This window comes from Phragmites australis, chromosome 1 (genome assembly GCF_958298935.1).
Source record: "Phragmites australis chromosome 1, lpPhrAust1.1, whole genome shotgun sequence".
In the NCBI taxonomy this organism is placed as follows: Eukaryota; Viridiplantae; Streptophyta; class Magnoliopsida; order Poales; family Poaceae; genus Phragmites; species Phragmites australis.
The window spans coordinates 35482807-35496599 of NC_084921.1; the positions used below are offsets into that span (position 1 = coordinate 35482807).

A 13793-nucleotide genomic window follows, 5' to 3' on the forward strand; every position below is an offset into this window, starting at 1 on the left:
AAGATATGTGTCGAAATTCGATTGCTTAGGGTAATGTGGGTAGACAATGACTATAATACCCTTGAAATATTTTAGGATATTCTCTACTGTTAGTCGAAATATTCTTGTGAAAAAGAGATAGAGATATAACGATAACGGAAGTGATTGATGTATGCCTATAAATACCTCCACTTATTTAATATAATAATATAAAAGGAATAGTTATTACACAGACAATTACTATACTATTCATTATGTTGTGATCACCATCATAACTTCTGGTGCTAACAGGCATCAAGATTTTTAGGAAAATTTCCTAGAATTCAAATAGGACATAAAGGAAGTGTTGTCAGCAGAATTTTGGTAGTGCTTTGATCAACCAAAATCTTGGAGGGTCAAATTATCTTTTAAAATTTTTAGTCGATTAAATTTTAATTTAGCCTTAAACTAAATATCATTTTTACACTAACTTGATTTAACCTATAGCTAAATTTTAGTTTGACCTGTTGGAACCGAAAACCAAACAGCCACACAAAGAATTGCCGCAGGCCCGGCCGGGGAGCAAATGGGCGAGGCGCCTTCGTCGTCCACGGCCGCGGCAGCGGTGTACGACTACGAGCGTGACCCCCGGTGGGCGGAGTACCGGGCCAGCCTAGCCGTGCCGCCCCACCTCTTCTCCCACCCGAACGTCCGCGCCCACCTCCAGCACAAGTTCTACCGCCGCTTCGTCGTAAGTACTCCACCACAATTCCCCTGCTCGAGCAACTAGTAGCTTGCTATCTGCATTCGAACTCGGACTGACTCTACATTGCGCCGGCCGTGGCGTCGCGTTGCCATCTGCGCCCGCTCAGGAATTTTCGAGATCTGATGCGGTTGCTTTCGCTCCTTTCCACTCGAATTCCCTTCGTTTTTTTGTGGGGAGGCGTCGGACTCTCGTTTCTTTGTGCCTATGCCTTCCTCTTTGGCGGGAGGTTCCTAGTTTGTGGCTAAGCAGGTGATGCATCTTGTTGATACGAAGGGCCGAGGAAAAAAGGCTCTCTGCCCTCTATTTTCCCTAAGCAGTTCAGTGCATTCTTGCCTTGTTATGGATATTTTTCAGAGACATCCTCTCTGGTCAAGTTTTCCTGAACTGAAACTGTTGCAGGTGACAGTTTTACATCCCGCCGCTGTAGAGATTCATGAAAGGCTATTTTGTTTTTATTTTTGGTTTGGTACTCGGTTCTTGTAATAGGTCCAGCTATTTGATTAGCCCCGCATAGAAACTCAGGTTGACTATAAATTCTTGGTACAGATTGTTGAAGCCATTTGTTCATCTTCTAGTGATCTGAAAGATGACTGAATGTCCTTTTCATAATTCAGTCAGCAGTGGATTTAGGAAAGCAAGTATTTTAGCAACAGAGCAGAATATCTGAATTCTGATGCTGCTCTCTGTTGATGCGGATCAAGATGACTGAATATCCTTTTGACCAAATTGCTGTTTTTTGTTGAGCAAAAATAGGCCGACTCAGCACCAATAAATTTCTGTCAGTACTAATTTGTTTTAGGACTATGTGCATTGTGTAATTCAATGTATTAACTTCTTTTCTTTTCATTTAAGAAAATTCTGTATCATGGATATTACTGTACAATTGTTGTGTCGTGTCTTATCATAATTTTTTTCTATCTCCTTCTGGGGATATATTTGTATTTGAATACACAGAACACTGTTCTATGATAGCTTATGCGCTGACTCTGGTTACAGGATCCTGATTTTTCTGTTAAAGGAATGTCCTCAACCACTTCTTCCCAGCCCTCAGCATCTTCAGAGGGAGCATCTACCTCAGCTAGTGAAAATGCAAGGCCTCTTGATTCAGGTGATTAAGAAGCATATTGCTGTAACTCATTATCTCTCTGCACCACAAACCTATATTTTTTTGTAGCCTTTCTAATCTGTCAATCTGATCGTCATGGATATTGTAGGCACCGTTTCTGCTGGACCGTCAAGAAGCAGACTGTCATTACAGTTGGACCAGCAGTCATTACATTTTTCTGTTAATGCTTGGGTAAAAATGCTTACATGGGAAATTTATTTTGACAGCAAGTGTTGTATCATAGAAATTTTCTATGTGTTTAAATCAAGCCATCTATGTCTAAATTGGTGTGTCTCCTGGAGTAGCAAACCAATCTCAGTTAAGTAAAGGCTATTCCACAAAGAAATGTGCTTAAAGGTTTGTAAGAGAACAGCTGGATTGTGCAATTGAAACCTTAACTAGACCAACTTAAGGTTATTTTATTAGCCACTACCCAGGCCAACAAGCTAGCATTCTATGAGAGAACATCTTCGCCTGGAGCCCTCTTTGACTGATAGAAGTTCAGTTTCAGAATTATTCATAAGTGACTAGATGGTCAGGATTCATTAATCATGTTATTGCAGTACAGCAATGAACATATTATACTGGATGAACCCAGTGTTCTGCAGACGTTTTATTTATTTGTTGCAGTTGAAGTACTTGACCATAATGTGATCTTTGATTTACTTAGGAGCGAGATCTTGGTGCCTATATCGCTTAAGCAATTGACTTTGACTGGATCTACACCACTTTTGACTAGCATGTTTTCTGTGTATGTTTAGCAAATTATCAATGTATCCTGTACCACCAGTATCTACATGTTTATCAGTATCAGTGCTCCAACCTGCGATAATGCTGATTTTGATTTGGATGCTTATTATCTTCCATATATTAGTGATGAGCAATAACACTGTTATTTGTTATCTGTCCAAAATTGTCAAGATAATATATAGTCAGCTTAGACCATTCTTTTTCTTCTTCTTTTTCTGATAGGTTCTTATAGTCGCCTTGATCGGCATCCTTCCAATAGCACCACAATCGCTACAATACAAGGGATATTGGTTGTCACTTCTTGGAACAACATGCACAACAGGTTATGCTTTGTTTGCATTTTACTGGGTAGGTAACATGAAATTGAGTATTTTAATTAATGTTTATTCCCCCACCTTAGATGCCTTTATTATTTAAATGTGCACTACTGATATACCGTTTTCCTTACCTATCAGCTACCCGAGTAGGGAACACACAGGCTGTTCAGGCATGGTACCACCATGTAACTTCATCAAAGGATTTTATACCATTCATGTATTGCCTTATGTTTGTTACCTCTAAACTGCGCTTGAAGTGTAAGCATATTTTTGTTTACTTTGACACGAAGCTCAGTCATATTATTTCCTTGTGCATAACGAGTTACTCTTTTCTGGCAGTTGTTTTGGTACCTCTAATTTGTTGGGCACCTGAACATGTGGCCAGATTTCTACAGCGCCATTTTACTAATTCCTCTTTGTACAGGTAAATGAACTTGAAAGAATTCTAAGGATATACGGTGCATGCTGTAATTGGTGCCTTTGAGATTAAAAATAGTATAGCCATGTTGTGTGTCATCATGGTTTGAATTGTTATCTTGACTTCATGTTTAATTAATTATATACCATAGTTACTTTCATTTTCAAAACCTGTAATTCCTATAAAGTCTTCATATAGCATATTCTGCAGTCAAGGTTGTGGTCTCATACTCTTGGTAGCCCTTTCATGCAATGGCCATAACAACAGGTTAATACCCCCTGGTCTGATAGTTGTAAATCAGAAAACATGAATGCTTTATACGTTGGTAACTTGGATGTTAGCAAGCTGTTGAGACACAGAACATCATTTTCTGTGATCCGGACGCTGGCAATATTTGTTCCTTCGAACAGATTGGTAAAAGGATCATAACAAGTATGTTGTTAATTTGTAGGACATACCTGGAGCAGCCCTGTACATGGGATGAGACAAACATGACTGCAGTCAACTTTCTGTGTTCAAATGCAGAGATTTTGTTGGGATTTCTTTTGATCCTATCTCTATTCTCGTTAGTTGATCCTAGTGCTTTATTTTTCATTCTTTTCCCTAGAAGCCACTTAACATTGAATTCTTAGTGTTTCTTTACTTGTGTAGGCGACAATGCAATGCTATGCAAACATTCATGTACTGGCAGGTTAGTCCCGCATTCACACTGATTATTTTTCGCCAATGATCAGCTTCATGTTTTCTATTTAGAAAAAAAGTCCAAATTACTCCCCTTAACTTACATGTTTGTCTAATTTACACCCTGAACTACGAAACCATCTACTTTACAACCCTCAACTCTCGAAACTGTCTACTTTACAACCCTCAATTCTCGAAACCGTCTACTTTCACACCCTAGCCCTGAAACCATCCTGGTTTTTGCTGACTTGGCGATGGTTTTAGGTGTGTGGGTGTTGCAACTTAGATCTTTTGTGGTGGATCTCCTTTTGGCCAACTGGAGGATTTTAATTGTAATGCCACATCAGCAACAATGTGTAAAAACCACCATTAAGTCAGCAAAAACCAGGATAGTTTTAGGGCTAGGGGGTAAAATTGATGGTTGTGTGGGCATCTTCCTAGTTCAGTGTGAAAGTTCAGGTGTGTAATATGGACTTTTTCCTTCTATTTACTGCTATGTTGATACTGACTTTTTCTATGGCCTTATGGAGATGCATTTGCTTTATAATTAGTGTAGCACACCAAAGATTATCATTATACTGCCTGTGATCTGTAAATTTGTCATCACACATTCTCAGGTTTTGTGGAAACTGGATTCCACAAAACTTGTTTCAGTCTGTTTTTTAGAAAGCTTTGTTTGTTTTCTTTAACTAGTGGATTAGCAAAACTAGTTTTCTGTAACCCTAGAATTCTCGATTTTGTCAAAACCGACTACGAGTGGTTTTCCACAAAATGAGTTCTCGCTATCCCCGTTCTCAACAACCCAACGACCTCCGTACTTGCCGAGCCCGTCCATGGCCGCGGATTCTACTAAAACTGGTAGAATAATCAATTATCATAGACTAGTGCGCACTTCCAAAACTGTATGGATGGTTTTCAATAATCTGAAGATTGTAGCAGAGAAATTCTCCAATGGCTGTGCCAAATTATCAAATGTGACCATCTGCCATTAGCATTTTGATGAGGATCTAGACAGTAATCATTTTGTGCATGGGTGAACTTGTTACATCCACTACATTTTATAATGTCTCACAAATGTACCAATAAGCTTTATTATATTAACGGCATAACAATTTCCCTATCTCACTCTCTTTATCCGGTATTGCAGTTGCTGAAGCTCATGTACCACTCTCCCTTCACTGCTGGTTATCAGAGTTATATGGCTTAAAATTGGCCGGACAATTAACCCCTATATTCACCGTTACACCCCATTTCTCCACAATCCGATAAATGCTGGCATGAGATGGTGGTTCAGGTAGGATGGATGCGACACCAGCAGTCATGTAAAGGGACAAGGATGTTTTTGGTAACATTTCACATTTGACCCAAGGGGGATCTTTTGAGTGAGGTTCAGGTTGTGAGTAGCGTGTTATTCGTCCTTTTTGTGGCTCTGATGATAATTTTAGTTAGTATGACAGTAACTCTTGTAACTTTGCGCATATTGTAGAGGCAGTCGAGATCTTGAGATTACAACTGATATGCCTTTTCTTTTTAGAAGGGAAGATTATTACCAGTATGTCATGAACTGAAATTAGATGAGTTATTTATTGTGCGACCGAATCCATGTGTTAATTGTTTTTCCGACTTACTGATTCCTAACATGTATCAATTTATATCGTGGAATCGAAAATATTCTTGAACATTCGATGCTTTCATCTATTGTGCAGTTCTAGTCGAGGCAATTCCTTTGTCAATCAAACGCCGAATTAGGTTCTTTTCGGTGGATCAATTTCGCGTACCCGTGTGTTGCGGGGGCAATCGAAGATATTTGTAACTGCGTTGTTCATCCACTAAAAAGAATCGACATGGAGCAAGTTCTCCTAGAGGTTATCAGCCTTTTAAATTACATGGTCACATAACAACACACTCCTGGTTGGATTTCGCGAGTACGATTACTGACCAAGACACACAGCTTCAATTGAGTCGCGAACGGTCCCGAGTGGTTCCTGAATGACGTCATCCCACCGCACGGAAGCGTGTAACTGGTAAGCCTTTCGCCTGCCCAGCCGCGTCGTCAGCAGTTCAGCGCAGCGTGACAGCGTCAGCTCCTCGAACGGCCACGGGCCCGCGGCGCGCCCAGCCCGCCCGTGCCACTGCCAGACGTCTATACTCTTACTCCGAAGTAGTAGAAGGCATCTCGTTTCATATCAATGCATGAAACTTGCTTCGTGGACGCCAGGGGGTGCCACCTACAGAGGTGCAGCTGAAACCGCCAATTGAAAATTAGGAATGCAATAAACCATGCTAAGATGAACTGGTCTGTACCATCGCAAAGATTAGGTGAATTGGAAAAATACCATCGGTGTCACTGACATGTGGCCCTATGGCCTAGTAGTCAGCCTTTGCGTGTGATAGTACTGCTCAATTCAAGCACTTTTGGCACCTGCCTAGTTTTCCCAAACATAAATTAGAGAGAAATGGTGGCTCTGGTGGCAGCGGTGTGACTCATCCAAATGGTGGGCCGGCCTTCCACTTCACCATGACAAAGAGGTGGTCACTCTTTTCAATGCCTCAACCAAATTCGAAGTTGGAAATGATTGCTCCACTTTCTTCAGGTCTGACCCTTGGCTAAATGATTGCTCCATTAAGGACATTGCACCTGATTTGTTCAAGTGTGTAGCTCCCTCCACTTCGAAGAAAAGAACTGTGAGGGAGGCGCTGCACAATCGTCGGTGGGTCAGAGACATTATAGGTTCTTTAACCTTACCGGCGTTTGCTCAATATCGGCGGCTTTGGAGTCAGCTCAACACCATTATCTTATCTGACGTCGATGACTGGGTGATTTGGAAATAGACAAGCTCTGGCCAATATTCATCTAAATCCACCTACCAGGCCATGTTTCAAGGTGCCATTCATTTTGAGGGTGCAGGTTTAGTGTGAAAGACATGAGCGCCTCGAAGGTTAAATTTTTTGGATGGCTAGGGTTGCATGGCCGACTGTGGACGGATGGCTAGGGTTGGAAATTGGGAATGCAATAAAACATGCTAAGATGAAGATTTTTTTTTAAATAATATTATTTTACTAGAAAATTGCAAAATTAATAGCAAAATTAAAAAATTGCAAGAATAGATACTTATCGGCACACGGAATACCGATAAGGGACCTATCGTTATTCTATATGCCGAAAGCCTACATGGTAGTGGGCCCGGGGGTAGTTAGAAAAATCATAGGTGATTTAAGAAAAATAGTAAAAAAAATAGTTTGAAATTAGAGATAACATTGATCTGGTTATCGTACAATGACATTATCTTCAACAACTATCGTGTCTCCTCAAATTGTTTGGTGGTCCTAATCAGAGACAACATTGATCACTGGAAGGTGACCGAAGCCCAGAACTTAGCCATCATCACGGCTCGGTTGAGACGCTTCGACACGGTGTTCTGACCGCTTACACCGCTAATTAGCCTTATTTTCTTTTTCTTGTAATTCTTGTCTAATTGTGTGCTGATTTAGGTCACTTATCGACCCCTTGTGGGTTGTGGTATAAACCTTTTAAATCTTTTCTTCTTAATAAAAAAAAAGATTAGAGACGAACGGTGAAATTCAGAACAGATTCATACTTTCATGTGGGCAGGAAGAGACCATGGAAAGGGCGCAACAGAATCAGCTTTTCATTATTCCCTCAGTTAATAAAAGCATATATTATCCCTAACTAGAACATTACAGTGTTTCATACCTTCATGTGGGCAAGTCTTGGTGCGATTTCGAGCATTTCAGCTCTGACCAGACTTACATCCACAGTTTTCCTCGACGCCCTTTCCGTTATTCTTTACCGAGGCTGGATTGCTGTTGCAATCAGTTAAGGGCGACAACTGAAGCTAGCTTAGAGTGTGGACACGGGGTCTACAAGTCGTCAGTCACCAGTTCTCCATACCACCTAGTCATCATAACAACCTATTTTAGTAGAGGTTACATGATGCAATCAAACGCTCCTACTTTTGTTTTCCGCATCGCTGGTTTCTCCTGGCATTCACCTCAGCAGCCCAGCTTTTACCAATCTCTGTCTGAAACTTACCTGCAATACAAGTTTAGGAAATATTTAACAAAAGGATACGACTGGGTATGTTTAGTGGCCACTTTGGCAATAGCAAGTTTTGCAGAGATTGATCAAATTACCAGCAGTAGAGAGAAAGAACTCATCTAGCACTTTGCCATGTTCTGCGAATTTCCAAGATCCAAAAAGTTATCAGAATAAATGGATTAGCACATTAGATGTACAAGATGTAAAATGCCAACATAGGACAGGTAGGAGTCATTTATTGTACAGTGTTGGAAGTGAAACGTTTAGTGGTATGGATCAATTAGTTATTTTGTATGACGTGACAAGGCAGTCATCATTCTAATTATTTCCCCTGGACAGATGCTTACAGATGTTTTGCACAAATATTAACCCCATAAAAAACATAATGATTTATCAAGAATAACATCATAAAAGAGCCATGATAGTTTTCATCCATACTTCGTAATAGCAAATTGTTTTCATACCAACGAGGCAGTTTAAGCTGTTGTACAGTGAAAGAAACTCAATAGGAGTACTACAGTTGAATGTATAGCATTGCATACTCAAATTACACAAAATGAGAACTCACTCATCATTTGAGTATAGAGATCAACAATGACAAAAAGTCAATACCTTTCTCATATTCTAATGCTTGAAGAATCATTTCCACCTGAAACAAATAAATGATATTGTAAAAGCTCAAATCCCAAGACCAAAAAGAAGATAACAAACAAGAAAAACAAAGAATAAAAATTCACTAAGTTAACTGTAATACTAGGCATAAAAATATGTAGCAAATATCACGTCTGTAATTAAAAAATCATTATTATTCAACAGCTAACTTGTATATTTTGAACGATCGGAACTTTGGGATATCTGGAAGAAACCCCATAAGCTTTCGCATTCCAACAAATTATGTAAGTTCTGACTTGGAAAATAGGGCCATTCAAGATCAAGATGTCTATTATGCCCACATCAATACAAGCATTTAAGCGAACCCTTGAGTGGATGGTTGAAGTCAGAACAAACCAATTACAAGTGATTTTTGCAGGGACTTGTATATAAGTTTACCAAGAGTTCATACTCTACCAAGGTTGATAAAAATGACAATCATGGTAGCTAATAGAAAACTCATATAATGCTACAAATGATAACTGCGATCGATATTTTCAAGTTAGATAATGAGTGCCATAAAACCCTAACTAATATTCTTGTATTTTTAATTTGTAAATTGCATACATTGCATTTTGGAGAAAATAACTAGATACTTAAGAATACAAATAATTATCTGCTTACTTTATCAAAATCTTTTACAAGATTGGCTTCAATAGAAGAATTGTTTTCATATTCTTCCCATAGCTCCTTAATCTCATCAGCTGCAAAAAAAAAATGTAAGTCATTGAAAATCTCTTGAACGTTCCTGCACAAACTGACTCTAACATCACAAAACAACACACACCTATTGGTCCATCACCAAGAACTTCACACATTTCATCTAGAGCTGCTTGTTCACGCCGGCTTTTTTCAGCCTTAGGTATACCATCTGATGGAGTAATGTCACCAACAATAGCTGTAAAACAAAGTAGTTTGAATATTGAGTTTGTACTTACCTGAAGACACAATATTGTGGATGAATTAGGCATTTAGGCTAATAAGCTACTGGCAGGTGAAGTGCAGTTCATATGATCAAATAAGCGCACTGAAAAAACAACACACCAACAGTTTGTCTAATGCACAGTGTTCACGGCCTACCTTCAGCAATGTCATGCACGATAGCGATTTTGATACACCTGTTCCAGACAAAATATTGTAGCAGTCAGTACCGAGTAGAAAACTAACAAATGACGAAGGAAATCTGAAGCAGATGCTTTGAGAGAACCAAAACTCAGAAGAACAAAACAATCATTTGAAGAAACAGACCTTTCTCGATCCACAGCAGGCAGGTCTCCAGCAATCAAAGCCATCAAAGCCATACGATACATGTGATCAGCAATTGACTCGGGGCCCTTAATGCTATGATTTATCCATCCTTTCCTTTTAGTTGTCTTTAGAATAAACACAGAAATAGGCCTCAGAATCATTTGATATCATGTGATCTAAGAAACGAGGGGCATGAATTAATCTAAATCATTGCTCATGCACAGCCCAGTGCAGTTACCTTTTCTTTCTCTGTGCTCTTCAGAATTTCTTATGGTTTTGGGAGTATCGATCGTACAGAATATGCGTTACAGAAAACACCAGAATTGCAGGAAAAGCGTGTCTTGGAGCGACATATCAAAGGGCGAGCGATTGTGACGAGCACGTATGATTGTACCTTGAGGCGATGGCAGAGGGTGAGGAAATCGATGGCAGAGGAGGCCGACGACGGCGCGGAGGGCGGCGCCACGGCTGTGGCGTCAGCCGGCGCTGGCCGCCGTCTGGGCACGGGCGATCCGCCGGGGGTGGGGCTCCCGGAGACGGCGCGGACGCCCGGGGCGAGGCGGCGAGGCGCGCGCTCGACGGGGAGAATGCGCGGCGGCGAGCGGCGCATGAGGCCGCGCGCCGCGGGAGGGAAGGGAAGCCGCGAGCTCACGGCCATCGGGGTGAGCCCCGATAGAGTGGGAGGCAAAGGTTCTAGATCGAAAGGCCACGGATCTGCGACGGCAGGCGGCGGCGGAAGCTGTTGCCCCCTCCCCCAACTCTGCCTCTCCCTGCTTCTTGGGAACAGGCCAGACGCCAGACGGGTTTTTTTAGCCTCAACGCCAGGTACAAATATGGTATGTGAAGTCAGATTATATCACTCACGCGCCCTAAATTTACAATATATACACATATATCTCCTGAAAAATCGACGAAGCCTCCAAATCAGCAAATGACGAGCATATCATATTCTCTTTTAGTCTACAGGCGCTTAAAGCTAAAAAAAAACCCAATAACCCAAGCAGAAGTGCTAGGTCTAGAGTTGACTCCGACCGGCCACTCACACACCGGCGAGCGAACCATCGAGCTATCAGCTCGTTCGGACGCCAGAAGGGGTTGGCAGGTGCGCGAGAGGCGAAGTGGGATCAGACACTTATCCTCCCTAATTTGCCATATCCACTTGTGATCATCTGTTCATCCGTACCAAACCCAACAGAGAGACATAAAAAAAGATTCTTTCACGATTCGCACACGTTGATCTGCCCTTATATTTTTTTGAAAATGAATAAACATTTGACTTTTTACATTCTTATATGCATACAAACTACATTTGATTATTACAATATCTGACATAAATAACCAACATCATACAGTGAGAAAATGAAATAAAATTATAAAGTCATGAAGCTTGCAATCTGTAACTATATGATCATATGTGCTTAGCGAAGAGCTTTATTGTCACCATCTCCAGGATATGACAAACCGACAAAGCTCTTCCCTCTGTTCCTCCATGTGAAGCAGCCTTCAGAATCTTAGCCAGTAAGTTTCTCTGAAAAACGTCTGCATGAATAATATAATTGTTTTTTATGAAACACTATATCATTACAACATAGTCAAATTGTCCAAAACATAGCCGATATCTCAACTAAGATTCTTATATTTTTTCTAAGCTCCTATCTCTCGTAACCAAGTACCGATCATATATGATATGTTCCTTGATTTCTTAATCACTAAGGCTATTCTAATTATATAACAGATAATATTAGATAAAGAACATTAAAAAAAGAGGTGCTGGATAGATTCATTATGATTTCAAAAGGCACACTTAAGGCTGTCATTTTAGTTTCTTTTGGCCAGGTTATCTTTGGTCAAAATCATCTCACGACCTATGTACCATAAGAAATTTTTTATTTTTAATAGGAGTTTTAGATGCCAAAGCCACTTTTTTAGATACTAATAGGTTGGTTTAGCATTTATTTGTACATCGACTAGACAGTAAATTGTCCTTTCCCATTCAGATCCCAATTGTAAATATCTCTATCATTAGAGAGCTGGATATGAACAAGTTGCAACGTCAATTGTTGTCATTCAATTAGTTTGTTCCCAGTGATCGGTCGACTGAAGGATAAATTAAGAGGTATGTTTCTCATTACTTCCGCTATTATGGCATGTTTATGTCTCACTACCTTATACAACAAGGGATAAAGTTGACTTAGCGGGTATTTACCCAGCCAAATATCATTCCAAAAGCGAGTTTGCTTCCTATTCTATACTTGAAAAGACCCTATTAGAGGAATTCATCTTTAATTTTCATAAGACCAGCCCAGAAATGTGAATCTCCTGACTGTTCTTAGACTTGTGTGAGCACTTTGTAGCCAAAATATTTATTTCTGAGCAGTTGTTGCCAAACCCCATCCTTATTAAACAGCTTAAAAGCCATTTGCATAGGGGGTAGATATTCTTAGCCTGTTCCAAATTGCTCAACTTCGGTTCCAATTGCTTAATAAGGATGAGTTTCATTTGATGGTTTGTCCACACACATAGGATGGGTTTCATATTCTTAGCCTATTTGAAATTATGGTCCATAAAATTAATGGTGTTATCCGTATATTGCAGCATAAACAGACCATCATCCATCAAATATGGGGCCAAATCTATTATTTATCCATCTCTTTCGGCTCTTGATATTAATATTGTAAGCATATCTGCTACAATATTTAAAAAGATGGGTGATAGGGGGTCACCCTGCTTTAAACCTTTGTACGTTTGGAAAAAGGGGACAACCTCATCATTTATCTTAATTCCTACATGTCCTTCTGGCACAAGATTTTGGACCTACTCACACCATTATATGGAGAATCCTTTCATTCACAGAGTTTGTTGAAGAAATGGTCATTTCGCTTTATTATAGGCCTTCTTAAAATCAAGTTTCAATATAACGTAATTCATTTTCTTCCTATGTAATTCATGGATGATTTCATGCAACATCATTACACCCTCTATAATATTTTGTCCTGGCATGAAGGCGGTTTGTATATGTTTGATTACCTTCTCTGTCATAGTACCAATCCTGTTAGTACCCACTTTGGTAAATATCTTAAAACTAATATTTAACAAACATATAGGATGTTACTGTTGAATCTTCAAAGCCTCCTGAATTTTTGGGACAAGTGTTATGATCCTAAAATTAAGGCTATATATGGCTAGTTGTCCCTGGTGGAAATCAGAAAACAAAGCCATAAGGTCACTCTTGATCAATTCCTAAAAAACCTGATAAAATTCAATAGGAAAGCCGTCAGGGCCTGGAACTTTATTGTGCTCCATCTGAAAAATCACATACTTCACCTCATCTTCATTAGAGGGCACTGTAAGGATTTCATTTTCTTCGTCAATTACTTGGGGTATAACATTTATGCATGACCCATCTATTGCAAAATTAGTATGCTCCGGCTTGCCAAATCACCCATTGTAATATTTCGTGATATACTTTTTGAGATCAGCTTCCCTAATATTGTTGTCATTCTCATCTTCTAATTTTTATATTCGCTATTTTCGTTGTTTACCGTTGGCTACTAGTTGGAAGTATTTAGTATTATTGTCACCCTCCAGTAGCTCTTTCACCTTGGCACGCCAGTACCATTTTAGCTCTTCTTCTCGTAGTAAATGTGCGAGCCTCTCATTGAGGTAATGGTTAAATGCGACCTCATTAGGTGTTAGTGGATTTATTTTCACCTTTTTGTCGAGCTCATCTATTTTATTAGCCAGCTATTTCTTTTTTTCTTTAAATTCTAGCAGTATGCTTGGCCCAACCCCTCAAATATTGTCTAAGGGATTTGTTTTGCTATTTTTTTGATGGCATT

General features: G+C 39.8%; 2 protein-coding genes across 3 annotated transcripts; one reads left to right on the plus strand and one right to left on the minus strand.

The window, feature by feature from the left end:
* Positions 1-497: 497 nt before the first annotated feature.
* Positions 498-5674, plus strand: LOC133916746 (uncharacterized). Of its 2 annotated transcripts, XM_062360575.1 has the most exons (9): positions 498-709; positions 1721-1832; positions 1939-2021; positions 2802-2901; positions 3035-3154; positions 3236-3320; positions 3766-3879; positions 3966-4005; positions 5143-5674. In XM_062360575.1, the coding sequence occupies exons 1-9, from the start codon at positions 545-547 to the stop codon at positions 5200-5202; spliced, it is 879 nt and encodes a 292-aa protein (XP_062216559.1). In that variant the 5' UTR covers positions 498-544; the 3' UTR covers positions 5203-5674. The 2 variants fall into 2 exon arrangements, with proteins under 2 accessions (XP_062216559.1, XP_062216550.1); XM_062360566.1 differs by having other exon boundaries at positions 3035-3320.
* Positions 5675-7620: 1946 nt separating this feature from the next.
* LOC133916758 (uncharacterized) lies at positions 7621-10815 on the minus strand. Its single transcript, XM_062360588.1, has 8 exons — positions 10349-10815; positions 9955-10079; positions 9787-9824; positions 9494-9604; positions 9331-9410; positions 8668-8704; positions 8151-8192; positions 7621-8049 (listed from the first exon to the last, which is right to left on the minus strand). The coding sequence occupies exons 1-8, from the start codon at positions 10610-10612 to the stop codon at positions 7967-7969; spliced, it is 780 nt and encodes a 259-aa protein (XP_062216572.1). The 5' UTR covers positions 10613-10815; the 3' UTR covers positions 7621-7966.
* Positions 10816-13793: the final 2978 nt, after the last annotated feature.

Coding starts and splice junctions, on each gene's coding strand:
- LOC133916758 (XM_062360588.1), bottom strand. CDS start 10,612: ATGGCCGTGAGCTCGCGGCTTCCCTTCCCTCCCGCGGCGCGCGGCCTC. Junction 9,411..9,493: donor TCTTGGTGATGGACCAATAG/GTGTGTGTTGTT, acceptor TTTTTTTTGCAG/CTGATGAGATTAAGGAGCTA. Junction 8,193..8,667: donor AGCATTAGAATATGAGAAAG/GTATTGACTTTT, acceptor GGAAATTCGCAG/AACATGGCAAAGTGCTAGAT.
- LOC133916746 (XM_062360566.1), top strand. CDS start 545: ATGGGCGAGGCGCCTTCGTCGTCCACGGCCGCGGCAGCGGTGTACGAC. Junction 710..1,720: donor AGTTCTACCGCCGCTTCGTC/GTAAGTACTCCA, acceptor CTCTGGTTACAG/GATCCTGATTTTTCTGTTAA. Junction 4,006..5,142: donor AAACATTCATGTACTGGCAG/GTTAGTCCCGCA, acceptor CCGGTATTGCAG/TTGCTGAAGCTCATGTACCA.